This window comes from Ornithorhynchus anatinus, chromosome 1 (genome assembly GCF_004115215.2).
Source record: "Ornithorhynchus anatinus isolate Pmale09 chromosome 1, mOrnAna1.pri.v4, whole genome shotgun sequence".
Lineage (NCBI taxonomy): Eukaryota > Metazoa > Chordata > Mammalia > Monotremata > Ornithorhynchidae > Ornithorhynchus > Ornithorhynchus anatinus.
Genome location: NC_041728.1, coordinates 185,925,687 through 185,953,524, shown reverse-complemented (window position 1 = coordinate 185,953,524; position 27,838 = coordinate 185,925,687). Strand labels below are relative to the sequence as shown.

Below are 27,838 nucleotides of genomic sequence, written 5' to 3'. Positions count from 1 at the left end.
CCCGGTCCCCCAGCCACTGTAACCTCAGTCCCCCCAGTCTCTGAGCCCCCAGTCATCCCGGCCCCCAGCCCCCCAGCATCGATCCCTGGCACCTCTGGCAACTTTGTCTCTGGTTCCCCCAGCCCCTGGGTCCCTGGTCCCCTAGCCATTGTGCCTCTGGTCTCCCGGGCCCCTATGTCCCCGCTCACTTCGGCCATCATGCCTCTGCCCACCCTCCCCACCCCAAACCTGGCTCCTAAGTCCCCAGTCTCCCCAGCCACTGCATTCCCAAATCCCTCCAGGGCTGGGCCAGGGAGCAAAATTCAGTGTTTCCCATAACATGGGGGAGGCCCCAGTTCTGGTAATCCTGTCTGTGCCTGGGAGGTGACCCCAGGCCTTGCTCCATTCCCTACAGCCCCGGCCCCAAGCTCAGGGCATCATGGGGGATCAGGGGAAACATGGCTGAGTGTGAAGGAGGCTACCGTTTTGAGCACAAAGTCCAACCCAGGCCTCCAGACCCCCAGGCCTTCAGATCCCCAGTCCCCAAGCCCCCAGGTCCTCAGGCCCCAGTGTCCGGTGAGTCCCAGAGGCCAGTCAGAGTAAACAACTCGAGGCCAGGTTGGGAGTCCCGGCATGGGCTCATGTCCAGAAAGAGGGCAGCGTGGCAGCCCACCAACTGGCCAGCCTGCAGAAGGGATGTCCCGAGGTGACGGCGTGGGCGGCGGGAAGGCTCAGCTGTTGGTGAAGGTCCGGCCCGGGGAGGCATCGGCCCGGAAGTCGAACTTGTTCAGGGAGCTGGGGTAGTAGGTGGTCGTGTACACGTTGGTCTGCTGCAGCGGGTAGAAGCCGGGCCGCTCATCGGGGGGCAGGCTGTTTTTGTTCAGGGTCTGCAAGAGGGGCATCCTCAGCACCCAGATGCCCAGCCCGGCCCCCCACCTCTCACCCCTATTGGCCATACCACTGAGGCCAGGTTGGGTGATGGAAGGTGGGGTGGGAAATCAGGGATGGCACAAACCCTGGGGCGTGGTGGGATGCAGCAGTGCCCCCCAACACCATCCAACCGCCTGCCCGCCCATCCCTGCATCATCCCAGGGCCATGCTGCACCTTGAACTCCATGGGTGTGTATCTCTCGTTCTTGGGAGTGCCCGCCTTGTAGTGCAGATGGTTGGGGGTGGCAGGGTGGATGGCCGAGGACTCCGGGGTCTGCCGTGGGCAGCGCTGACAGGACGCGTAGATGGCGAGGCTCAGAAGGCCGGAACCCAAGAAACAGGATATGCCAGTGGCAATCAAATGGATGAGGCTGAATCCTGCGGGGACCACGGGCAGGTGAGCTGGGCGACGGGGGTGTGGGGAGGGTCTGCGGGGCCCCCTAAAAGAGGGTAGGGCAGTGAGTATAGGTGGGAAGGACTTGAGGCCCACGGAGAAGGGGCACTGGAGTGGGCTGGAGCCCCATATATCTGAGGGAACAGAAGAGATGCCTGCCATCTTGGGTGGGAGGGGGGAGGGTTTCCAAGACAGGGACATGAGCGGGATGGCCCCTGTTGGGGCTGGAATCTTGGGGCCATTCACTGGGAGTAGATTGGGAGTGTTTGGAGTTCCATGACTCAGCGCTGGCAGAAGGTCAGAAGACCTCCTTAGGGAGAGTGGGTGGGGGCCTCATCTCAGACTGACGCTGCTGGGGAGAAGCTGTCCTCTGGCCACCGCCGCCCCCAGCTGACAGCAACCCTGGGTCCACCCGCAGCCCGGGGTCAGACTTGGAGGGGTCACCAGCCCCCAGCCCCAGGTCTCAGCATGCCCCCAACTCAGAGCACCAGCCGCCTTTCCAGTCAGGAGCCCAAAGACCCGACAGCCAGCTGGCCACCCTGCTCACTGCTTGGCAGACCCCCTGACTGACCACCATGCTTACTGCCTGAATGACTATCCTGCTTACTGCCTGGCTGACCACCTGACTAATCACCCTGTTCACTGCCTGGCTGGACATGCTGCTGATTACCTGACGGATCACCCTGATCACTGCCCAGCTAAGCCCCCTGTTGACCATCTGACTGACCTTCCTGATTGCCATTCAGTTGGGGTCCCTGATGACCACCTGACTCCCATGATCACTTCCCTGCTGACCACCTGACTGACCGTCCTGTGCATTCCAGCGCTTAGAACAGTGCTCGGAACATAGTAAGCGCTTAACAAATACCAACATTATTATTATTATTGCCCAGTGAGCCCCCTGCTGACCACCTGACTGACGCCCCTGCTCGCTGCTCGGCCTACTGCTCTGGACCATAGGCAGAGTCTCGGGCGAAGGAGAAAACCAGTGAAGAGAAGGGGCGGGGCTGGGGAGGAAGGTTGGCGAGGAGGGGGGTGAACAGGGACCCCCAACTCCGTTCCCAACAGCAGGGTCAGTGAAGGGAACAAGGGGTGGGTGAGATCGGGGACAAGGACAGACACCCCATGACCTCCCTGGAGCCAAAACCTGAACCAGGGCTGGGGGCGGGGGGGCCCTCAGGGAGAGGCCGGAGGTAGGGGGCGGGGAGGGGGGAGGAGCCTGGGGGAGGGACAGGGGCCAGGGATCTTGTGGGGGTCCTACCTGCGCAGTTGCCGCCCTGATGGATGCCAGATGCCGGCAGGATCACTGTGGAGACACGGGGACCCAATCAGTTAATCATACTTGGGAGTGCAGGGGCCTGTCCACTCTGGCCCCACGGCCTCCAGCTGGATTGTGGGGGATCTGAGAGCAGGAGTTGCGGGAGCTGTTGGACCAGGCGGGCTCAGGGGCTGGAAGGTGCCTCTGGGGACACTGGGGAGGGCCAAAGTGTCGCCTACAGGGCTCTCTTTGGAGAGGCAGTCTCGGCGCTACTAATAATCACAATTGTGGTATTTAAGCACTTACTATGTGCCAGGCCCTGTACTAAGCACTGCGAATCAGGTTGGACAGAGTACTTGTCCCACATGAGGCTCACCATCTTAATCCCCATTTTACAGATGAGAGAATTGAGGCCCAGAGAAGTGAAGCGACCGGCCCATGGTGATGCAGCAGACAAGCGGAGGAGCAGGGTTGAGAACTGACGTCCTTCTGACTTCCAGGCCCGGGATCTATCCACTAGGCCTCCCCACTTCCCTGCCAGATTTGGTGGGAGGATTGGGAGCAAGGGGATCTGAGGTACTTAAGGACAGGGGGAGGCAGGGGTTGGGAGCTAGGGAGCTTTGGGGGGTGGTTGGGGAGGGGGGGATTAGGGGGCCGAGATGATGGCGAGGAGAAGCAACATGGTGTAGAGGATAGGTCACAGGCCTGGGAGTCAAAAGGTCATGAGCTCTAATCCCAGCTTCGCCACTTGTCTGCCTTGGGCAAGTCACTTCACTTCTCTGTGCCTCAGTTCCCTCATCCGTAAAATGAGGATTAAGACTGTGAGCCCTAAACAGAACAGGGACCGCCTCCAATCTAATTTGCTTGTACCCACCCCAGCACTTAGTACAGAGCTTGGCACATAGTAAGAGCTTAACAAATATTACATTAATATTATTATCATTAAGGGTCGGGGGGGGCTGCATACCCGGGCTCTCGCCGTGGAGACAGCCTCGGTGCTGCGTGCCGTTCCCCGTGCACTGGACCAGGCCAGGGCCCTCGCAGGAGCGGCTGCGGACCTGGACACCACCTTCTTCACACGGGCCCCACTCCGACCACACTGACCATCCGCCTGCAGCCAACCCGGCCGTCAGCACAGTCCTGACCCCTCTCCCACCGAGGAGGGGGTGGGGGGAGGCACTAGAGAGGGCCTCGTGACCCCCCACCCCCCACCCCCCACCCCGCACCCCCATTATCCCTCCCAACATCGGGATTCCCCAGAAGAAGTTCAGAGGAGAAAGGGAATAGGTGGGCTCCGGAGCAGCCTGCCACCCCCTCCCCCTCCCAGGTTCAGATCCCCCCCCTCACCCCAATCCCCATGTCCCCCATAATCATCTCCCGGTTGCCACCCGCGCCCAAGCACCTGGATAGGTGGAGCTGTTGCAAGCCCACCCTCTGCATCCCCTGCGCCCCCTTGCATTTTCCACACCCTGCGCCTTGGCATCTGGGCAGGTGTGGCTGCTGCAGAAGCTCCCCCCACCTATATCCTCCAACCCAGCTGGGGTATCCCTGCACCCTGACACCTGCACAGGCCTGGGTGCTGCAGAAGGGCCGCTCACCAAATAATAATCATAATGATGGTATTTGTTAAACTCTTTTACTATGTGCCAAGCACAGTTCTAAGTGCTGGGGTAGATACAAGGTAACCAGGTTGTCCCACGTGGGGCTCACAGTCTTAATCCCCATTTTCCTGATGAGGTAACCGAGTCACAGAGAAGTTAAGTGGCTTGCCCAAAGTCATACAACAGGCAAGTGATGAAGCCGGGATTGGAAACCATGTCCTCTGACTCCCAAGCTGGTGCTCTTTCCACTAAGCCACGCTCCTTCTCTAAATCCCCCGCCCTGCATATCCCCCACGATGCCCCAGTATCTCCCGCCCACCGGGGTCCCCCAGCACCTGGGCAGGCGTGGGTGCTGCAGAGCGCCTCCTCAGTGTGCAGCCCCAAGCAGATATCCTGGGGGTCGGCAGGCCCGGGGCTGGAGCAGGTGCGGGTGCGCTGGTAGTGGCCGCCCCCGCACGGGGCCGAGCAGGATGACCAGGATGACCAGCAGGACCAGGAACCTTTCACTGCCCCCGCCGCCCCCCGGGCACAGGGACCACTGAGCCCCGCACGAAGAGACTCCGCACCGCCCCCCACCCCCACCTCCTCCCCACGACAGAGCAAGACCCCAGTGGGGAAGGGGGCACCAGGCACAGACCTCTAGGGTAGGGGTAGAGGTGTTATCTGGGCAGGCGGGGGGTACGTGGGCAGGATGCGGTGGGGTTTAGGGGCACGGAAGGGTGCGGGGGCTACCTGGGAAGGGCTGGAGGGAGCTCTAGGAGTTACCTGGGCAGGGATGGGAGGCCGGGAATAATAATAATAATTAATATTAATTGTGACATTCATTAAGTGTTTTTATGTGCCAGGCACTGTATTAAGCGCTGGGGTAGATACAAACAAATCAGGTTGAAGATAGTTGGGCAGGACTCAGTGGGCACCTGGGCTGGGCTGCCGGGGTGAGTAATACCAAGGTGAAACTCAGTGGGTGACAGAACAGGGCTCGGGGGGTATTGGCAAGTACCTGGGCAGAACAGGGAGGAGGCAGGGGCTATCTGGGAAGGGCTGGGGGGCAGTGGGGTTTACCTAGGGGTACGGTGGTGGTATGGGCAGGGCTAGGGGGCGGTAGGGCCTACCTGGGCAGGGCTGGGGGTTGCAGTCCTGGTAGTCAACAGCTGCTCCCACGCAGGGCAGCCCCCCATGGCGGGGCTCCGGGTTGGCACATGTGCGTCGTCGTAGGCGGTAGCCGAGCTCGCAATCCCGGGAGCAGCCAGACCACGGGCCCCAGAGGGACCAGCCACCGCTGACCGCTCTGGCCGAGCTCTGGACGCTCAGCAGCTCATCCACCAGGGCTGGGGGATGGTGGGGCAGGGAGACGGGGTCACAGGGCTGTGCTGCTGGAGCCCGGCAAGCCCCCGCCCTACCATCCTTCCGCCGATCTCGAACCATCAACCCTCAGCCCCGGGACCACCCTCAAAGTCCCTTCCTCCACTCGTGCACGAGTCGCAGAGCGCTGCTGGTGGAAATCCGGACACCAGGCCAATCTTGTCCCTCTCAAATTCATCCCCGACTGCTCTAACTCTTCCCTCTCTTCTACTCCACAACAATACTTCTCCATTCTTCTTGCCTCCCATGCCCACTGAGCACATCAACTATCCAAGACCCCCTCCTGAAACCCCCAATCCCTCCAACCTCCCCACTCTCTCACCCTGATGACCTTGCCAACTCTTTTGTTGGCAAAATTGAAACCATCATGTGTGTACTCCACCAAATCTCCTCATCACTTCCCCAATCCCAGCCCTCTCCACACCCCCATCCACATTTATCCTTTCCAGCCATCTCTCAAGAGGAGAGAGGCAAGCTGTAAGAAGTAGAATGTAAGTTCTTGGTGGGCAGTGAACATTTCTACCAACTCTCTTGTTTAGTACTTTCCTGAGCACTTACTACAGTAGTCAGCACAGAGTCAGTGTTCAGTAAAAATCACTGATGATGTGGGAATCTCCCAGTTCACTTCTAAATATTTATTTGTATTGATGTTTGTTTATTTATAATGATGTCTGTCTCCCCCTCCACCGCCCTCCCCCCCACCCCCGACTGAGAGCTTGTTGTGGGCAGAGATTGTCACTCTTTATTGTTATATTGTACTTTCCCAAGCGCTTAGTACAGTGCTCTGAAGACAATAAGCGCTTAATAAATACGATTGAATGAATGCATGAATGAATGCATAAATCTTGACCCTCCAACCCCATTCTTCAGCATCTTATTAAAACATTTCCCCCTTTTCTTTCCCCCGCTATCCACCATTGTCAGCTACTCACACTTCCCCTCAGCAATCACTCTCTGGAACCCACTGCCTCCTCCAGTTATTCCTCATCACCCTCCTACCATTCCTGTCCCTTGAGCGGGTTTTCTATCTGCACTGCCTCCACTTCCTCTCTGCCAATTTCCTCCTCGACCCTCTGCAATCTGGCTGCCGCCCCTTTTACTGCACAGAAAGTATCCTATCCAAGGTCACCAATGATCTCTTTCTTGCCAAACCTAATGGCCTCTCCTCTTTCCTAATCCTTCTCGACGTCTCAACACTTCAATACACTTCAACAGTGCCTTCAACACTGTCGACCAATCACTTCTCCTGGAAACATCATAATAATAATAATAATGTTGGTATTTGTTAAGCGCTTACTATGTGCAGAGCATTGTTCTAAGCGCTGGGGTAGACATAGGGGAATCAGGTTGTCCCACATGGGGCTCACAGTCTTCATCCCCATTTTACAGATGAGGTAACTGAGGCACAGAGAAGTCAAGTGACTTGCCCACAGTCACACAGCTGACAAGTGGCAGAGCTGGGATTCGAACTCATGACCTCTGACTCCAAAGCCCGTGCTCTTTCCACTGAGCCACGCTGCTTCTTCTGAGCCACGCTGCTTCTTCAACTTCGGCTTCACTGACACTGTCCTCTCCTGGTTTTCCTCCTATCTCTCTGGCCGTTCATTCTCAGGCTCTTTCATGGGTTCCGCCTCTGCCTCCCACCTCCTAACTGTGGGAGTCTCTCACGGCTCAGATCTGGGTCCCCTTCTATTTTCCATCTGAATCCACTCCTTTGGAGAATTCATTCACTCCCCCAGCTTCAACTATCATCTCTATGAGGATGATTCCCAAATCTCCCTTTCTGGTCCTGATCTCTCTCCTTCTCTGCAGTCTCACATTTCCTCCTACCCTCAGGACATCTCCACTGGGATGTCCCACCGACACCTCGAATTTAACATGTTCTCATCTTTCCACACAAACCCTGTCCTGAAAGGGGTGCAGGGGATGAGTTAGAATGGGGAGCAGAATGGTCTAGTGGATAGAGCCCGGGCCTGGAAGTCAGAAGGACCTGGGTTCTAATCCCAGCTCTGCCACGTCTGCTGTATGATCTTGGGCAATTCATTCACTTTTCTGTGTCTCGGTTACCTCATCTGTAAAATGAGCTTTAAAATTAAGTCCATGATGGGACAAGGACTGATAACCAGTGTGGCTTAGTGGAAAGAGCACGGGCTTGGGAATCAGAAGTGGGTCCGCCACTTCTCTGCTGTGGCACCTTGGGCAAGCCAATTAACTTCTCTGTGACTCAGTTACCTCATCTGTAAAATGGGGATTAACACTGTGAGCCCCGTGCGGGACCAACTGATTACTCTTTATCTACCCCTGCGTTTAAAATAGTGTTTGGCACATAGTAAACTCTTAACAAATACCATTGTTATTACTATAAGCTTGTATCTACCCCAGCGTTTAGTACCGTGCCTGGCACATAGTAAGTGCTTTACAAGTACCTTTTTTAAAAAAAAGAAAAAAGAAGGAATGAGGTAGGGGCAGGGAGAAGAAGATGTGGGGGAGAAGAGGGGAAGGGGCAGGTTTGTATTATCGGTGTCACAGGCGGCCGAGCTTCCTGGGGAGGGGGGAAGTAGTGGGGGACGGTGGCAAGGGAGGTGGGGGACCCAAAAGGGGGGAACAAGGGAGGCGGGGTTGGGGGGGTCGCAGGCGGTGGGTGTCGCAGGCAGTGGAAAGGTTTCGGGAGGCAGGGGAGAGGGGTGAGGGGGAAGGCAGGGGCGAGGGGGAAGGGGAGGGGTCGGGGACAGGGGGCAGGGAAGAGGTGTGGGGGAGGCGGGGAGGGGGTTGTTCCGCACCTTGGGTGTCGCAGGCGTCGGGATGGTCCCTGGGGCAGGGGGCAGGGGGCAGGGGGCAGGGGGCAGGGGTTGGGGAGGGGGCTGTTCCCCACCGAGGATGTCGCAGGCGTCGGGACGGTCCCGGGGGCAGGGGGAAGAAGGCAGGGGACAGAGGTGGGGGAGGGGGCTGTTCCCCACCGTGGGTGTCGCAGGCGTCGGGACGATCCCGGGGGCAGGCTCGGCTCTCGGTCCTGCGGCGGCCGAGCTGGAGGCCGCGGGGGTCGGGCAGGGGGGCTCGGCAGGTGTAGCGGAAGCGTTGCTCCAGGCGGGCGCCGCCCCTCGTCCCGTTGGTGGGCATCCAGGGGGTCCAGGGCGTGTTCCTGCGGACCTCCGGGCACGGCTCGGGGCTGCACGGCCGGTACTCCTGGGGCACCACCGGGACGGCTACTCGGACCCGACCCCCTGCCCCCTGCCCCCCGCCCCCCCCACTCTCCCTCCCACTCGCTTCCGAAATCAATCCCCCCGACCCCCCAGCACCCGCTGCCCCTCCCGCCCCTTCCCCTCCCACCTTCTGAACCCCCCGGCGCCCGCCCTGTTTCCCTCCCTTCCTCCCCCCATCTTCATCGGCTCCCTCTACCCTCTGAGCTCGTTGTGGGCAGGGACCGTCTCTCTCTACTGCTGCATTGCTCTTACCCAAGCGCTTAATACAGTGCTCTGCGTTCATTCATTCGGTCGTATTTATTGGGCGCTTACTGTGTGCCCAGCCCTGGACTAAGCGTTTGGAAAGTACGATTCGGCAACAGATAGAGACAATCCCTACCCAACAACGGGCTCAAGGTCTAGAAGCGGGGAGACAGACAACAAAACAACTAGACAGGCATCAATAGCATCAAAATAGATCAATAGAATTATAGATCTATACACATCATTAATAAAATAGAGTAACAAATATGTACAAATATACACAAGTGCTGCGGGGAGGGGGAGGGGGTAGAGAAGAGGGAGGGAATAGGGGTGATGGGGAGGGGAGGAGGAGCAGAGGAAAGGGGGGACTCAGTCTGGGAAGGCCTCCTGGAGGAGGTGAAGGGGCGAAAGTAAGGGCTCAATAAATACGATTGAATGAAGGAATGAATCGATGTCTCTTCCTTCCCCTCTGCCTCCAAACACGTCCGGGTCTCCCTCTCTTCTAAAAACAGCCCTCGATCCCATTGTTCCCTCCAGCTAGCAGCCTTTCTCCCTCGGCTCGTTCCTGTCCAAACTGCTGAAATGGGTTGTGTACACCAGCGGACTTTACTTCCTTTCCTCAGCTCCGCTCTCAAACCTCTACAATTTGGCTTTCAACCCTTCCTCGCCACCCAAGCCACCCTCTCCAAAGTCACCAGTGACCTCAGTCTCACCAAATCCCAACAGCCTCTATTCCAAACTGAGTCTTCTCGATCACTGGGCTGCCTTCGGCACTGTGGAACCAACCCCTTCTCCTGGAAACATTATCCAATCTTGGCTTCGATAACACTGTCCTCTCCTGGTTCTCCTCCTGTCTCTCCATTCGCTCCTTCTCTGTCTCTTTCGCGGACTCCTCCTCCGTCTCTCACACCCTAACCGTAGCGGTCCCTCAGGGCTCGGTCCTGGATCCCCTTCTATTCTCCATCTCCATCCTTTGGAAAACTTCTTCTCTCCCATGGCTTCAACTGTTATCTCAATTCCCAAACTTGTCTCTGGTTACCTATGCACTTGGATAATAATAATGGTATTTGTTAAGTGCTTACTGTGTGCCAAGTACTGTTCTAAGACTGGGGTAGATACAAGGTAAACAAGTTGTCCCACATGGGGCTCACAGTCTTAATCCCCATTTTACAGATGAGGTAACTGAGGGCCAGAAAAGTTCAGTGATTTGCCTAACTGAGGGCCAGAAAAGTTCAGTGATTTGCCCAAGGTCACACAGCAGACAAGCGGCAGAGCCAGGATTAGAACCCACATCCTCTGATTCCCAAACCCATGCTCTTGCCACTAGTCCATGCTGCTTTTCCCCCTTAGAACTTTAATACTCATTCCATCCCCACAGCACTTTTGTCCACCTGCTTCCACTCTGCAGCTTCCCCTATATTTAATTTATTTTGACTTCTGTCTCCCTAACTAGACTGTAAGCTTCTAGAGGACTGGATTCATGTCTACCAACTCAGTTGTGTTAGCATGGCCTAGTGGCAAGAGCACGGGCTTAGGAGTCAGAGGTCGTGGATTCTAATCCCAGCTCCGCCACTTGTCTGCTGTGTGATCTTGGGTAAGTCTCTTCACTTCTCTGGACCTCAGTTACCCATCTGTAAAATGGGGATTGAGACTGTAAACCCCCTGTGGGACAGGGATTGTGTCCAACTTGATTTCCTTGTATCTACCCCAGTCTTAGAACAGTGCTTGACACATAGTAAGTGCTTAACAAATAGCATTATTATTATTACTATCATTACTCTCCCTAAACTCTTAGCTAAGTACTCTGCACATAGTAAGTGCTCAGTAAATACTATTAATCCAGCTCCCTCTCCACCACAAACCTCTCTTCTTCTCTGCAATCTCACATCTCCTGCTTCCAGGACATCTCTAGCCAGCTGTCTCATCACCAATAAAATTAAAGTCGTCCAAAACTGAACTTCTCACCTTCCCTCCCACACCCTCTCCTACCCCTTTATTTTCCATCATTGTAAACAGCACTACCACTTCCTGTCTCTCTAGCCCCATAACCTTGGCATTATCTTTGGCATCTCTCTCAACCCACATATTCAGTAGCCATGGAATCCCGTTGATTCTACCTTCACAACATCACTAAAATCCACCCTTTCCTCTCCATTAAAACTACCACATCGATCCGAGCACTTATCCTATCGCACTTTGACTACTGCATCAGCCTTCTCGCTGACCTCCTGCTTCATGCCCCTCCCCAGTGTAGTCCATACTTCATTCTGTTGCCCGGATCGTTTTTCTAAAATGTTCTGTGCACGTTTCCTTACTCTTCAGGAACGTCCAATGGTTGCCTATCCCTCTCCACATTAACTAGAAACACTTGACGTTTGGCTTTAAGGCACTCATTCAGCTCTCTCCCTGCTCCCACCACATCCCAGCTCACACACTTTGTTCCTTTTCTCACTACTCCAAGCTACTCACTGTACGTGTCCTTGCCTCTCGCTCACATTTTCCTTCCTGCTCGGAACTTCTTCCCCCTTCACATCTGGTAGATCATAGCCTTCCCCATCTTTCAAGCCCTTTCGAAAGCACACTTCCTCCAGGAAGCCTTCCCTTATTCATCTTTCATTTCCACACACTATTTCCCCACTCTTGCCTCTTCAGCATTTTCCCATGTCTGAAGCACTTGGGTACTCATATACCCACCTATAGCCCTTATGGACACATCTTTCTACTCTATTACTTCTTCCTACCTGAATTTTACTGTCTGTCTTCCCGACTAGATTCTAAACTTCTTGAAGTCAGGGATTGTATCTCACCTCTACTGAACTCCCGGAACCACTCAGTACAGGGCTGTGCTCATAGTAAACCGTTTGCTCCTTGAAGGCAGGGATTGTGCCTAAAAACTATTGTACTCCTGCCAACCATTCAATACAGAGCTCTGCACAAGGTAGACAGTATGATCCTTGAGGGATCATTTCTACTGACACTTATCATGAGCCATCAAACTATGGATTGATTGGTCAATTTGGATATCTATTAGTGTATTTAATTACTCATTCCATTTCATCATGAAGCAGCATAGTCTAGCAGGGGCCTGGGATTCAGAAGACCTGAGTTCTATTTCCAGCTCTGCCACGTGTCTGGACAAGTCTGTTAACTTCTCTGTGCCTCATTTCCCTCACCGGCAACATGAGGAATGAATCCCTGCTCTCCTCCTAGACCATGAGCCGCACGTGGGACCCGATTATATCTCCTCAGGCTGTTAGGGCGGCGCTTGGCACACAATAAGCGCTTAACAAAAACTATCATTATTATTATTGTTGTTGTTGTTGTTAGGGAATGACTCCTGCTGTACCTTCCAACAAACTCTATTGATAGGACCGGGCTACGGCAGATGTGTCTGTTTCGCGCCGGGGGGGGGGGGGAGGGAGAGAAAGTGAGAGCCCAAGACCTTAGGCGTCCTCCAGGAGGTCTTCCCTGATTGATGGACTGAGTAGTCGCTGGGGAGGCCGGGGCACGTACCAGGGCGCAGCCGGGGCAGCTGTTCCCGTTCTCACACGTCCGCAGCCGCGAGTGGACGCCGCCCCCGCAGTGGGCGCTGCACTGACCCCAAGGGCCCCAGGAGGCCCAGAACACCGGGACCGGGCAGGGGCTGTTCTCGTTGCAGAATCTGCGGGCCGGGCCCACGGAGGGGTCAGGGCGCCACCCCGGCCACGGCCCCGCTCTCCGGCCATGGCCCCCGCCCCCGGCCCCGATCCCGGCCCCGGCCCCCCGCCTCACCGCTCCTCGCGGCTCTGGCCCACGCAGACGCGGCCCCCGTGGCGCGGGGCGGGGTTGCTGCAGCTGCGCTGCCGGACGCGGAACCCGATCCCGCACGTGGTGCTGCACGGTGCCCACGGGGCCCACGGCGTCCACGCACCGTTCCTGCGCCCGGGTGGGATGGCGGGGTCACCCCCCATCCCCATGCCACAGACAGACACCCCCACGGGGCCCTGCAGACCCGAGGCCGGCGGGCTGGGGAGGTCATCTCGCCCGGCCTCCGGGGCCAGGGAGAGCCGACCCACGGCGGGGTTGTGGGGCGGGGTCATCCCTTGCATCCCCCTGCCTCCATCTGCCTCCCCGGGGGTCGGGATGGGACTTGCGGGGAGGCCGGGAAGCCCGGGCGGGGATTGAGGGTCCTCTAGCGGGGGCGGGGAGGGCACAGGATTGAGGAGCCTGGGTGGGCCCTGGGGGTCTTCCTGGGTGGGGGGGGGGGGGGAAGAGTTCCGGGGGACACTGGTGGGTGTCGGGCGAAGCTGGGGGGTCTCGGGCTCCCCCGGCCCTCCCCTCCCCCCGGGAAGCCCCGCTCACCGGGAGCAGTTGGCGATCTGCACGTGGGTCCCGGAGCAGGCTCGGCCGCCGCAGCGGGGGGCCGGGTGGTCGCAGGCCCGGACGCGGCTCAGGCAGACCCCGGAGCCGGGCCCGTCCGACGGCTCACACGGCTGCCACGCGGACCACGGCCCGAACGCCCCGTCCACCGTCAGGTTCTTCACCTGGGGGCCGGAACACGCCGCGTCCCGCCCCGTCCCGCCTCACCACACCTCAGCATCCCGCGGCCCGCCCCACTTCAGCACTCCTCTTCACGCGCTGTCTCACGTCAGCACCTCGTCTCATCACACCTCGCCCCATCTCATGCCTCCTCGCCCCTCATCAAGCCTCACCGCCCCTCGACATGCCTCCTGGCGCCCGGTCGCGCCTCCTCATGGACCAGCACGGCCGATGTTCCCCACTGCGGGGAGGCCGGGGAGGGGTGGGGGGGAGAGAGGGGGTCGAGACCAGAGTGGGCGAGACAGGAGAACATACCAAGGCATACGGGCACACCTGCTCACCTTTCGAAGTACGTTCGCACCCACATGTGCGCTCACACCCAGATGCATATGTGTTGACAGCAAGGCACCCACCATAGACACACGCCCATGTATGGGGTCACACGGACGCACGAGTGCGCGCTCTCAGATGGAGTCACCCATCTATCCATGCACGCATACATACCCCTGCATGATCACTCAGGTCGCTCCCAGATAGGTTCATGTCACAGGCAGAGGCGTGTACCCACACACCCACGCCCTCGCGCGCGCAGTCACCCCAAAACGCCCCGGCATACACACCCATTTCCGAGGGCAGGGCCCGGGGGCGGGGCGGGGCGGGGCCGAGCAGGTGGGGGTGAGGGTGGGGGCGGGCCGGGTGAGGGGTCTCACCGGACAGGCGCTGATGTCCTGCGTCCACAGGCTCTTGTCAGCGGAGTCCTCGCTGGTGCTGCACCGCTGCTGCTTCTCGTCCCAGCCGCAGTAGGGGTCCCGGGCCCCCAGGCAGGCCCTGCCGCCGTCCGGAGCGAGAGTCAGGGACCACCCCCGTCCCCGCTTCTGACCCTCGGACCCAACGGACGACGGAAAGCACGAGTAATCCAAGTTCCGGAGGCAACCCTTAGCTCCCTCCCAGACACCCCCATTCCAAACGCGCTGGACCACGGAAACCACGGACAATCCAGTTCCTGTGGCACCTCCCCACACCCCGGCACAACCCCTCCCCGGATTGCTCCCCTCCCTCCCATAGTGCTTCAGAGGGCTGGAGTGTCCGTCCCCCATCCTTGGGCGGGGCGGGCACGTGGGGGGGGGATGCGGGAGGTAATAATGATAATAACAATAATTATGGTATTTGTTAAGCGCTTACTATGAGCCAAGCACTGTTCTAAGCGTTGGGGTAGATACAAGGTAATCAGGTTGTCCCAAGTAAGGCTCACAGTTTTAATCCTCACTTTCCAGATGAGGCAACTGAAGCCCAGAGAAGTTAAATGACTTTCCCAAGGTCACACAGCAGACAGGTGGGCGGGGTGCGGGGGGGCCGGGGGAGCGGGGTGCGGGGGTCTCTCACCCGCGGGAGCGGTGGGAGGCGCAGCGCTGCAGGGGGACGCGCAGGACGCTGTGGCTGAGCCCCACGAAGAGCGCCCGCTGGCCGGGCAGCAGCTGCAGGCTGCGGACGGGCTCCCGGCGCCCGGCGGGCAGCACCTGCATCTCCTCCAAGTAGCAGCCGCGCAGGCCTCGGGGGGCGGCCGACAGCGCCTTCAGCACCGTGCCGGACTCTGACGGGAGGGCGACGGCCAAGGCTTCGGACACCTGACCCTCCTCGACCTCCTCCCCCTCTCCCATCCCCACCCCTCTCCCTGACATCGCTCATCCGTCCTCCCCCGACTTTCCCTTTTCCCAGCTTTATCCCTTCCCTTGACACCGTCCACCCCCCCAGTCCCTCCCTTCTCCCCCTCTCCCAGCCTCACCCCTTCCCCGGCACCGTCCTCCCCCTCAGTCCCTCCCTTTTTTCCCCCTCTCCCAGCCTCACCCCCTTCCCCTGGCACCGTCTCGCCCACTAAGTCCTTCCCTCCTCCCCCAGTCTTCCCCTTCCTCCTGCCTCGTTCGCCCGCCCCTGCTCCACGCCTTCCTCGCTGGGTCATTTGGCCAGCTCGAGCAGACGGCGGTGCGAGGTGAGAGAGGGGCACTGACCGGTGCCGATGTAGAGCACGTGGTAGAGCGTGTCCTTGCCCTGCACCAGGTCCACGGCCAGGCGGGAGAAGCGGACGCTGTCCTGCGTGACCGGGGGCTCGGGGGTCACGGGCTGCACCGCCTCGGCCATGAGGAGCAGACGCTGGGCGTCCTGCAGGCTTCTCTCCGTCAGGTTGGCGTTGGGGCCTTCGTCCTGCCCGGTGCCACACTGCCCACCCCGTCCCCGGATGGTCAGCGTCGTGTCCGTCCTCCCGCCCTCCCCCTGGGTCGGGCCTCATCCCTAGACATTGCCGCTCAGCCTGGTCACGCAGGCCATACTCCCCCAGGCTGACGCCCGTGTTGAACTTCCAATGTTACCAAACCCCAGTTCTGCCCTGCAGTGCTAACCAGGTTCAGACCCACAGTGACACCCTCCAGTGCCAACCCCCAGTGCGGCCTTGCAGTGCCGGCCCCCAGGGCAAAGCCTCAGGGCAGGCCCAGGAAGTCAAGCAGCGCCTGCCATAAGGCTGGCGAGCCCGAGCCAGAGACACGGGATGAACTACCGCCCCTCCACCGTGCCCCGCCAGGGCCCACCTCCAGATGGCCAGTTCACTCTCCCCTCTCTCGCCCCGGACTGTGGCCGGGGCCCCGGGGCTCAGGGTTGGGGGTCCCACCTGGAAGTTGGGGATGGGGTTGGCAGTGCTGAGCCAGGCGGAGCGTGGTGTCTCCTGGGAGCGGAACGGCCCGTTGAAGGCCCGGGCGATGGCGCTCAGGTTGAAGGCGCAGACGGCCGAGGCGGCCACGCTGTTCCTGGATGGGGCAGGGGGCAGAGGGGGGCAATGGGGCGGGGGTCAGGGTTGGGGGGGCGCAGGGGCAGTGAGGGCCACAGGGCGGTGACGTAGGGGCAGGAAGAGTCGAGGGCAGCGGAGGGCAGCGGGGGGCAGCAGGCCCGGGGGGCAAAGGAGGGCAGCGGGGTGCCGGTGGCGGGTTTGGCGGCTCACGCGTTGGTGGTGAAAGCGGCGTAGACGAGGCCCAGCTGGGGGAGGTGGACGGCGCTCTGCAGCTCGTCGTAGTAGAAGGGGGCCTCGCCGGGCCGCGAGCAGTTGAGCCGGGCCTTGGAAAACGTGGTCCACGTGGCCTCCAGCAGGAAGCGGCCGCCCACGTCGTTCTTGCACACGCGCGCCACACGCGAGTACACGCTGTGCCCGCACTCCTGCTCCACGGCCGTCTCACGGAACAGAAAGTAGATGAACAGGCCGACGTCGAAGGCAGCCACGAAGTTGGGCTCTAGGGGGGTGGGGGGACAGGGGTCAGCCGGCTGGGGCCATGGGTCAACCCACCGTCCTTCCCTGACGGTGTCCCGGGTGAGCTTTCCCCGCCCGCTGGACAGGGGAGGGAGCTGGGTCGAGCTGGTCACAGCCGCCAACAACCGGGACTTCTGGGCCTCAGTTTCCCTGGCCAGGTGGGGGACAGGGCTGGGGAAGGGGAGGGGGCTGTGCGGGGGGAGAGGGGGCATGCCGGGGCGGAGGCACGGGAATGGGAGGGGGCAAGGCTTGTACCGTCCTCTCCCAAGAGCTTGGTACAGTGCTCTGCACACAGTAAGCACAGACTCAATACCACTGATTGACTGATTGATGGAGACAAGTTGGGAGGAACAATGTGTCTGAGTGGATAGAGCACGGGCCTGAGAGTCAGAAGAATGTGGGTTCTAAACCCAGCTCTGCCACTTGTCTGCTGTGGGACCTTAGGCAATCACTTCACCTCTCTATGCTTCAGTTACTTCATCTGTAAAATGGGGATTAAGACTGTGAGCCCCGTGTGGAACAGGGACCATGTTCAAACCTGATAAACTCGTATCTACCCCGGCACTTGGTACAGTGCCTGGTATATAGTAAATGCATAACGAATACCATAAAAAAAGAGGGGTTGAACCTACGGGAGGGGGCATGGACCAAGGTGGGGCAGGGGGAGGGGAAGGGGAGGGGGAGGGGATGGAACCAGGCTAAGACCCAGAGAAGGACCAGAAGGCCAAAAGAGCAGTTAAGACTGTGAATCCCACCTGGGACAGGGACTGTGTCCAACTCGATTGGCTTGTATCCACACCAGTGCCTAGTACAGTGGCTGGCACACAGTAAGCATATAATAATAATGGTATTTGTTAAGCGCTTACTATGTGCCAAGCACTGTTCTAAGCGCTGGGGTAGATGCAAGGTCATCAGGTTGTCCCACGTGGGGTTTACAGTCGTAGTCCCCATTTTACCGATGAGATAACTGAGGCCCAAAGGAGTTCATTCATTCAATCGTACGAAGTGACTTGCCCAAAGTCACACAGCGGATAAGAGGCAGAACCGGGAGTAGAATCCACGACCTCTGAGTCCCAAGCCTGTGCTCTTTCCACTAAGTCACGTTGCGTAACAAATATTATCATTATTATGATGATGATGATTATATGGGGGCAGGGCCTGTAGGGGCGTGGGCTGCCGAAGTGGGGGCCGTGGCTACCGTTGAGCCACTTGGAGTTGTATTGTGCGGTGCGGAGGGCGGGCCCGGGGCCGAGGCTGCGGTAGATGGCGGCGTCGCGGCCGGAGAAGTCGATGACGGTGGCGGCGTACAGCTCCCCCGTGGGCACCATCAGCGCCGTGCCGTTGTGCTGGGGGTCGTACGGGCACCGCGCCGCCCCGTTGATGCGCTCCAGGGTCCGGCTCAGGTCGCCCAGCTGGGCGGGGGGCGGCGCCGGGGGGTAAGGGGAGGCTCCCGCCCCGTCCCCCGCCAGGCCCCCGGCACTGCCCGTGCCCCCGGAGCCCCCCGACCACCCCCGCCCTCCGGACCCTCCCAGACCCCCGGGGACCCCCGGAACCGCCCCCACCCCCAAGCCACCCGGCCTCGGGTCTCCCCCCACTCTTTCGATCCTATTTATTGAGCGCCTACTGTGTGCAAAGCACTGTACTAAGCGCTTGGGAGAGAGTACACTACAACAATAAGCAGATACATTCCTTGGCCACAAGGAATTTACAGTCTCCACTCTCTACCCCGATCTCCAAACCGCGACCCCCTCCCCCAAATCCTGGGTCCCCTACTCCCCCGGTCCCCATCCTCCTCCCCGCACCCCGATCCCTGAACCCCTAGTCCCCCAGGTCTCCCCACTCCCGGGCTCCGGCTCCCGAAGCCACCTGCCGGCTGGAACATATCGGAGAGAAGGCGTTAGTGCCGCAGGTGAAGAGCTTCTGGCCGAAAATGATGAGAACCCGTATATAGTTCTGGCACTCATCCTGACGGAGAGACAGAGACAGAGCGAGACAGGCAGAAACGGAGAGGCATAGATCCGTAGGGAGTCCCTCACTAGCCCAGCCCTTCTCTGTCTTCCACCTGGAATCTCCCAGGACGTTGACCCATAGTGACCCTGCCTGCCTATCCCTGAAGTGAAACTCCCCACCTCTCCTCAGAAGGTTCCTTGAGGCTGATCTCTCCAGTCCTCCCTTCCCCAGACTGACCACTGCCTGACCCACCCCAGTCGCAGACTGACCCCCCCGATCCTTCCCGACCCCTCAGTCCCCATCTCTGACCCTCCCAGGGCCCCTGGACCCTAAACCGACTCCTAGACCCACCCCAGCCCATGCCTACACTGATTTCTGCCCCCCGGCCCTAGCCAAGCCCCCGGCCCCACCTCCGTCTTCCCCTTGCTCCTGCAGGAGTGCTGGTTGTCTTCGTCTGGGCCCCACTCTGTGGCCTGTGGATGCAGCACAAGACATGCCCGGTGGACCCCTCGGGGGAAGGGGACACAGCTAACCCCCCAGCCCCTCCCGCCACATCATCCTGCAACCCCTGGAGTGGGTGGAAATTGACTTCTTAGCATCCCATTGACCACACTACAACATCCCCTGCCCCATTCCACTGTCAGGGGGGAAACTGAATACATCAGACCACTGGGCTACCCAGTTCCACCCAGCTGATTGGGCTCCTCAGCCCCACTGCCTGGGTTCTTCAGCCCTGTGTCTGGGTTCTTCAGTCCTGCTGCCTGGGCTCCTCATCACTCCCTGCCTGGGTTCTTTGAACCTTAATCAGTCAGGGCTTAGTCATGGAAGGCCTCTTGGAGGAGATATGATTTTAATATGGCTTTGAAGGTTTGAAGAGTGGTGGTCTGTTGTATAATAATAATGACGGTATTTGTTAAGTACTTACTTTGTGCCAGATACTGTACTAAGCGCTGGGGTGGATACATGGAAATTGAGTTGGACACAGTCTCTGTCCCATATTGGGCTCACAGTCTCAATCCCCATTTTACAGATGAGGTAATAGGCACAGAGAAGTGAAGTGACTTGCCCACGGTCACACAGCAGACAAGTAGCAAAGCTGGGATTAGAATCCATGATCTTCTGACTCCCAGGCCCGTACTCTATCCACTACACTATGCTGCTTCTCTATGTATGGAAGGGGGAGGGTATTCCAGGCCAGTGGGAGGATATGGGCAAGGGGTTGGCAGTGAGATAGATAAGACTGAGGCACAGTGAGTACGTTGTCATTAGAAGAGTGGAGTGTGCGGGCTGGGTTCTAGTAGGAGAGCAGCGGGATGAGGTTGGACGGGACAAGCTGATTGAGCACTTTAAAACAGATGGTGGGGAGCTTCTGTCTGATGTGTAAACTTCTTTTGGATGAGTAAGGTTCAGTTTAATGCCGAGTGTCCGTTTGGTGCCTGGGCCCCTTGAGCCATGTTGACGTATGCCTCACGTGCTCTCGGGTTTCTCCTGCCCCAGCCAAAGGCCCTGTCTGTGCGACTAGCTGACCAGCCGTCCCCAGTAAGCAATTCATTCATTCATTCAATCGTATTTATTCATTCAATAGCATTTATTGAGCACTTACTATATGCAGAGCACTGTACTAAGCGCTTGGAATGTACAATTGGGCAACAGATAGAGACAATCCGTGCCCGACAAAGGGCTCACTGTCTCAAAGGGGGAGACAGACAACAAAACATGCCCAAGGCAGAGTGAGAGAAACATTCAGGATATGTCACCCCCTCTCCTCAAAAATCTCCGGTGGTTGCCTATCCACCTGCGTATCAAACAGAAACTCCTCAACATTGACTTTAAAGCCCTCCATCACCTCGCCCCCTCCTACCTCACCACCTTGCTCTCCTATAACCCAGCCCTCACACTTCGCTCCTCTGGTGCTAACCTTCTCACTGTGCCTCGTTCTCACCTGTCTCACAGCTGTCCTACCTCTGGCCTGGAACACCCTCCCTCCTGAAATCCTCCAGACAATGACTCTCCCCGCCCTTCAAAACCTTACTGAAGGCACACCTACTCCAAGAGGCCTTTCCAGAATAAGCCCTACTTTTCCTCATCTCCTACTCCCTTCTGTGTCGCCTGGATTTGCTCCCTTTCCTCTTCCCCGGCCCCCCCCAGGTCCCCAGCACTAATGTATATATCTGTAATTTTATTTATTTGTATTGATGTCTGTCTCCCTTTCCGCCACCTCCGCCTCGCCAGACTGTGAGTCGTTGTGGGCAGGGATTGTCATTGCTTATTGTTGTATTGTACTTTCTCAAGCACTTAGTACAGTGATATGCACACAGTAAGCGCTTACTAAATATGAATGAATGAATGAATGAATGAATGAATGAATGAATGGAGACTGAGGCCTCGGTCCCTCATGCCCTCTGAGGGCCTCGGGATCTCTCAGCAGATACCAGGAGAGCAGATGGCAAACTAGATGCTTCCTCCAGGAAGCCCTCCCCGATTTCACCCCACCCCCTCTCCTGGCTGGGTCTATCTGTCCCTATGGATGGGGCTTTTCTATGTATCTGTCCACACAGATCCGGGGCTGGGGGGAAGCAGGCGTCCACTGAAGACAAGACGGCATCGGACAAGAGAAGCAGCATGGTTTAGTGGAAAGAGACTGGATTTGGGAGTCACAGGTCATGAGCTCTAATCCCGGCTCTGCCACTTCTCAGCTATATGACTGTGGGCAAGTCACTCAACTTCTCTGTGCCTCAGTTACCTCATCTGTAAAATGGGGATTTTGACTTAACCCGACGTGGGACACCCTAATTACCTTGTATCTACCCCAGCGCTTAGAACAGTGCTTGGCACATAGAAAGCGCTTAACAAATCCTATTATTATTATTATAATAATAATGTTGGTATTTGTTAAGCGCTTACTATGTGCCAAGCACTGTTCTAAGCGCTGGGGTAGACACGGGGGAATCAGGATGTCCCACGTGGGGCTCACAGTCTTAATCCCCATTTTACAGATGAGGTCACTGAGGCACAGAGAAGTCAAGTGACTTGCCCACAGTCACACAGCTGACAAGTGGCAGAGCTGGGATTCGAACTCATGACCTCTGACTCCAAAGCCCATGCTCTTTCCACTGAGCCATGCTGCTTCTCCTATTATCCTCTCCATCACCACCGAGGGCTCCCTGAGGGCAGGACTGGCTCTGCCCCTTCTACCCCAGGGATTCCCCAAGGGCAGGTCCTCCTCTCCTCCTCTCCTCTCCTCTCCTTCTCTCCTCTCCTCCTCTCCTCTCCTCTCCTTCTCTCCTCTCCTCTCCTCCTCTCCTCTCCTCTCCTCTCCCAGGGCTCAGTGCTCAGGATGGTTCATTCATTCGGTCCTTCATTCAATCATATTTACTGAGCGCTTACTGTGTGCAAAGTGCTGTACTAATTCTTGGGAGAGGACTCTATGACAGTATATCAGTTGGAGACGGTCAATGACTGATCGATGACCCCCACGCCGGCTGGTGACCCGTCAGCCCTCCCGATCCATCCCTGCCCTTCGGGCCTCCCTGCCCCCCGGCATCGCTCCCTCCCGGCCCCCGCCCTGGCCCCCGCCCCGGCCCCCACCCCCCGTCCCCGTACCTGCAGGAGGGACACGTTTCCCAGGCTGAGACGGAAAAGGTGGTTCCTGGTGGCGCCCGAGGAAGCAGAAATCACCGTGAGCCACGACCCCGGCACCCCCCACTTGCTTTCCCAAGGACACACAGTCTCAAAGTCATCTGGTCCAGCACCCTGCCTCTGGCTAGACAGTCGGGGGTGACCACTGGGGCAAGTCCCGATGACCTGGGCCAGGATTCGGAAGGGGAGGGATCCCTCCAGGCCCCCAACACCAGCAGTGGCACAGCCGGGGAGGGGCCCTGGGGCAGGGGAGGGGCCCTGGGGCAGGGGGAGCAGGGATAGGAACGAGGGAAGCCCAGGACTCCCCCTTTCGGCTCCTCCTCCTCCTCCCCATCCCCTTCGCCTTCCTCCTGCCTGTCCCCACCCCACACACTCTCACGCCCCCTTCCTCACCTCCCTTTATAAGCCCCTCTCCTTTGTGTCCTCTCTCCTTCCCCCTCATGCCCCCCATCCCCCTCGTGATGTCCTCACCTGCCCCCCACCGTGCCCTCTCCCCTGCCCTCCCACACCCCTCCCCTACCCCCCTCCCCTGCCCTCTGCACTCCCCTGGCGCCGCCCTCACCTGGCCCCCACAATGATTTGGTTGCGGGGCGGGTCCAAGACAAGCTGGGAGAAATCCCATGTTCCAGGGTGCGAGAAGGTGGAGAGCCAGGGCTGCAGAGCTGGGGCCGGGAGGGAGGGAGGGAGGAATAGAGAGGTGGAGAGAGGGGACGGGGATGACAGGGTCCAGATCACCGGCCTCCCCCAGCCTCCCCAACCAGCACAAACTCTACCAGGCCTGTCCGGGAGAGGGAGGGGCCCCAGGGGCTGTGGAGCTGGCCAGCTCCAGAGGGGGATGGGCTAGCAAGGGCCCCCAGCCAACCTCACTCCCCAGCATGGTTGACAAGGACAGGGAGGCTCAGAGAGAGGGTGATGACTCCCTGGATCATCCAGCTGCTTCCTGACCTCTAGCCCACACTGGGAACTCCAGTTGTCAGACCCTAGCTAAAGTGACCCCCTCTGTCTCAGTCCGGCCCAGCCAATAGCACCTCTCCAGCTCTGTCCTGTCCCATCCCATCGGGCCAATGGGGTCCCTCCAATGCCCAGCCCCTGCTACATTCCAGGAGGGAGTTTTCCCTGGAAGTTGCTTTCTCACAGGATCTGGGGCAAACGGATAGTCTGTCAACCCATCTGCTGCCCTTCCAATGCTCCCCCACTGCTTGCCCCTGCCCTCCATCTCAGCTTGCTTTTTGGGGACACAGAGTTGGCAGGGGACTGAGTTGGGGAAAATGGGCTTCCAGACTCTGCCCAGATGAATGCACTCTAGTCCCAGGTCCCCCAGGGTAGGGCGGTCCCCATCGACCCCCATGCCCATAGATCCCGCCAACTACTCTTAGACCCTCCACTCTCTTGGAGCCCTGAGTGCTCCACCTTCCCCCTCCCCTATGGAGTCCCTCCTAACTATTTAATGGGACCACCCCTCAGCACTTAATTATGGTATTAAGTGCTTACTATGTGCCAGACACTGTACCAAGCGCTGGGGTGGATACAAGCAAATCAGATTGGCCACAGTCCCTGTCCAACATGGGGCTCACTATCTCAATCCCCATTTTACAGATGAGGTAACTGAGGTAAGAGAAGTAAAGTGACGCTCAAGATCACACAGCAGACAAGTGGCGGAGCCAGGATTAGAACGCATGACCTTCTGACTCCCAGGCCCGTGCTCTATCCACTATGCCATACTTCTTCTCTATATAGGGAGGGGGGAAGGTATTCCAGGCCAGAGGGAGGATGGGGCAAGGGGTAGGCAGTGAGATAGATAAAATTGAGGAGTGAGTAGATTGTCATTAGAAGAGTGAAATGTGTGGGCTGGCTTGCCCCCTCCCCATCACCTCCTCACCCCACTTCCTCTTTCCTCCTCCCTCCTCCTAACCCCTCCTTCTCCTCCCCCTCCCTCCCTTTCTGCCCCCAATTTTGCTGATACTAATAATACTTACCTCTCTGACTGCTCTTTCTCTGTTTCGTTCTCTGGCACTCAATCTCTCATCTCATGTCTAAGAGCTCATTCTGGGTGCCCTATTCTTCTAAGTCTACACTCATCTTCACTCCCATTCACTCACTGTGAATGACTCCTATTTCTCCTTCTCCAGTCCCAATATCTCACCTTACTTTAAATCTTGGCTCTCCTTCTGCCTCCAGGGCCTCTCCACCTGGATGGTCATTTCCCTCTCCACACACACTCCCTCTCCTGGCACCTTAAACTCACTCAACATGCCTCCAACTAACCATAACTTTAACTGTAACTTTCCCATCTCGGTCAAAACCACCACCTTCCTCCCCATCCCAGAATCCTGAAGCTTTGGTGTCATCCTTGGCTTGTTTGTGACTTTCTACAATTCTTGCCTGTTCTTCCTGCCCAACCCCTCCCTCTTCCACCTATTCCTCTCCCCACATACAGCCACCACTCTGAATCAATCAGTGAGACAGCCCAATTGTGATAGGACGAGTGATTGATACTCTTCCTGGCCTTCCTGCCTCCCGTGTTTCCAATCTCCGCCCAGATCTTCTTCCCAAAACTTCCTGAGAAGCAGCTTGGCCTAGTGGATAGAACCCAGGCCGGGGAATGGGAAGGACCTGAGTTCTAATCCCTACTCTGCCACTTGTCTGCCATGTGACCTTGGGCAAGGCACTGTACTTCTTTGTGCCTCAGTTTCCTCAACTGTAAAATGGGGACATTCATTCAATCGTAATTATTAAGCACTTACAGGGTGCAGAGCACTGAACTAAGCACTTGAGAAAGTACAATACAACAATAAACAGTGACATTCCCTGCCTGCAATGAGCTCACAGTCTGGGGAGCAGGGGGAGAGACAGACAGATATAATAATAATGGTATTTGTTAAATACTTACTCTGTGCCAGGCACTGTACTAAGAGCTGGAGTGGATGCAAGCAAATGGAGTTGGACACAGTCCCTGTCCCATGTGGGGCTCACAGTCTCAATCCCCATTTTACAGATGATGAAACTGAGGCCCAGAGAAGTGAAGTGACTTGCCTAAGGTCACACAGCAGACAAGTGAAGGTGCCAGAATTAGACCCTATGACCTTTTGACTCCCAGGTCTATGCTCTAGCTACTAGACCAACTGTTCTCCTACCATGTTAGACTGTGAGCCTCATGCAGGACAGGGACGGTGTCTGATCTAATTAACTTGTACCTACCCCAGGGCTTAGAACAGTGTCTGACATATAGTAATCACTTAACAAATACCATAAAAAGTCACTTTACCTCTCTTTGCCTCATTTACCTTATCTGTAAAATGGGGATGAAAACGATGAGCCCCATGTGGGATATGGACCATGTGGAATCTGATGATCTAATCTACCCTGATCCCCCAGGTCCCTGACCCCTAGCACTATGAGCAACTCTACCTCAGGTCCCCTGCAACTCAGAGGCCCCCCAACCCCCTTCTAGCCAGCCCCCAACTCCTCAGAAAGGTGAGGATGAGGGAATGGATAGGATGACCTCTGAGGGACAATTTGGTGACCTGGCTGGACTGTTTGCCCTCAGGCAAGCAGAGTGGCCATTGGGTCTTTCCAGAACTCCTCAACTGGCAGCCCCTGTCTCCAGACCCTGAAGGATGGCACCTCCCCACAGTTGCTTCCCATTGCTGGACTCTGTCTCGAGTCCCTCCCGCTGCAACAGGGACATCCAGGGAGGTGCTCACCCTCAAAGGAGACAGTAGGGTGTTCCCGGCGGAGGCAGGGCTGTGCTGACAGGTCCTCGTCGTGGTCAGATGACGCTGCCGGCATGGGGAGGAGCTGAAGGCTGAGCAGGACGAGGCCTGGTCCGGCCAGGAGCTGGAGACTGGACAGAGTAGTGCGTGGGGCCCTCGGGGCCATGGCAGGCAGCACTGCTGCAGGTCTTGCATCCAGGGGCAGTCAGGAGGTGTCCTGCAACCACCAGACACCAAAACATTCATTCATTTATTCAATCGCATTTATTGAGCTCTTACTGCTCAGTGGAAAGAGCATGAGCTTTGGAGTCAGAGGTCATGAGTTCGAATCCCAGCTCTGCCACTTGTCAGCTGTGTGACTGTGGGCAAGTCACTTAACTTCTCTGGGCCTCAGTTACCCCATCTGTAAAATGGGGATTAAGACTGTGAGCCCCATGTGGGACAACCTGATTCCCCCGTGTCTCCCCCAGCGCTTAGAACAGTGCTCTGCACATAGTAAGCGCTTAACAAATACCAACATTATTATTATTCTTATTAGAACATTGTATTAAGAGCTTGTGAGAGTACAACAATAATAAATAGACACATTCCCTACCCAAAATAAGCTTACAATCTAGGGGGGCGAGACAGACATCAGTACAAATAAATGTTTGTTTTGTTCTGTTTTACTTTGCTTTTCTGTCCCTCTCCCCCGTTTAGACTGTGAGCCCATCATTGGGCAGGGATTGTCTCTATCTGTTGCCGAATTGTACATTCCAAGTACTTAGTACAGTGCTCTGAGCATAGTAAGTGCTCAATAAATGCGATTGAATTGAATGAATGAATGAATTAATATGTACATAAGTGGTGTGGGGCTGAGTGCGGGAAGGAACAAAGGGAGCAAGTCAGGGTGATGCAGAGGGAGTGGGAGAAGAGGAAAGGAGAGATTTAGTCTGGGAAGCCTTCTTCGAGGAATTGAACCCTCAATAAGGCTTGAAGGGGCAGAGAGTAGTTGTTTCTTGGATATGAGGAGGGAGGACATTCCAGGCCACAGGCAGGATATAGGCTAGGGATCAGTGGCCAGATAGACGAGATTGAGACACAGAGATAAGGTTGGTGTTAAAGGAGCAAACTGTGAGGGCTGGGTTGTAGAAGACTAGCAAGGTGACATTAAAGGGGTCAAGGTGGTGGAGAGCTTTAAAGCCAATGGTAAGGAATTTTTGTCTGATGCAGAGGTGGATGGGCAACCTCCTCTTCTTTGAATTTTTTGAGGAGTTTTTTGAGGAGTGGGGTGACGTGCTGAACGTTTTTGAAGAAAAATGATCCAGGCAGCAGAGTGAAATATAGACTGGAGTGGGGAGAGACAAGAGAATGAAAGGTCAACAAGAAGGCTGATGCAGTAATCCAGGTGGGATAAGATGAGTGATTATATTAACGTGGTAGAAGTTTGGATGGAGAGGAAAGGGCAGATTTTAGGGATGTTGTAAAGGTGGGACCGACAGGATTTAGTGATGGATTGACTATGTGGGTTGAATGAGAGTCATGGATGACATCTAGGTTACGGGCCTGTGAGACAGGAAGGATGTTAGTGCTGTCTACAGTGATGGGAAAGTCAGTGAGAGGAGGGGGTTTGGGTGGAAAGATAAGGATTCTGTTTTAGATACATTAAGTTTGAGGTGGCAGGAGGACATCAAAGTAGAGATGTCTTGAAGGGAAGAGGAAATGTGAGACTGCAGAGAGGGAGAGAGTGCATCCCTCAGCTGGCCTAGGTGTCCGCCTCTAG

The 27,838-nt window shown here is 57.1% G+C and overlaps 1 protein-coding gene across 1 annotated transcript; it reads right to left on the bottom strand.

Moving 5' to 3' along the window:
- On the bottom strand, positions 1 to 26,270 carry SEMA5B (semaphorin 5B). Its single transcript, XM_029076375.2, has 21 exons — positions 26,068 to 26,270; positions 22,926 to 23,025; positions 22,328 to 22,373; positions 19,135 to 19,197; positions 18,641 to 18,739; positions 17,973 to 18,186; positions 16,472 to 16,757; positions 16,145 to 16,280; positions 15,492 to 15,699; positions 14,869 to 15,076; positions 14,196 to 14,313; positions 13,309 to 13,490; positions 12,739 to 12,882; positions 12,481 to 12,628; positions 8,482 to 8,707; positions 5,275 to 5,490; positions 4,498 to 4,668; positions 3,529 to 3,672; positions 2,565 to 2,609; positions 1,085 to 1,287; positions 1 to 866 (listed from the first exon to the last, which is right to left on the bottom strand). Exons 1-21 carry the CDS (start codon positions 26,240 to 26,242, stop codon positions 711 to 713), a joined length of 3,288 nt encoding a protein of 1,095 aa, XP_028932208.1. The 5' UTR covers positions 26,243 to 26,270; the 3' UTR covers positions 1 to 710.
- Positions 26,271 to 27,838: the final 1,568 nt, after the last annotated feature.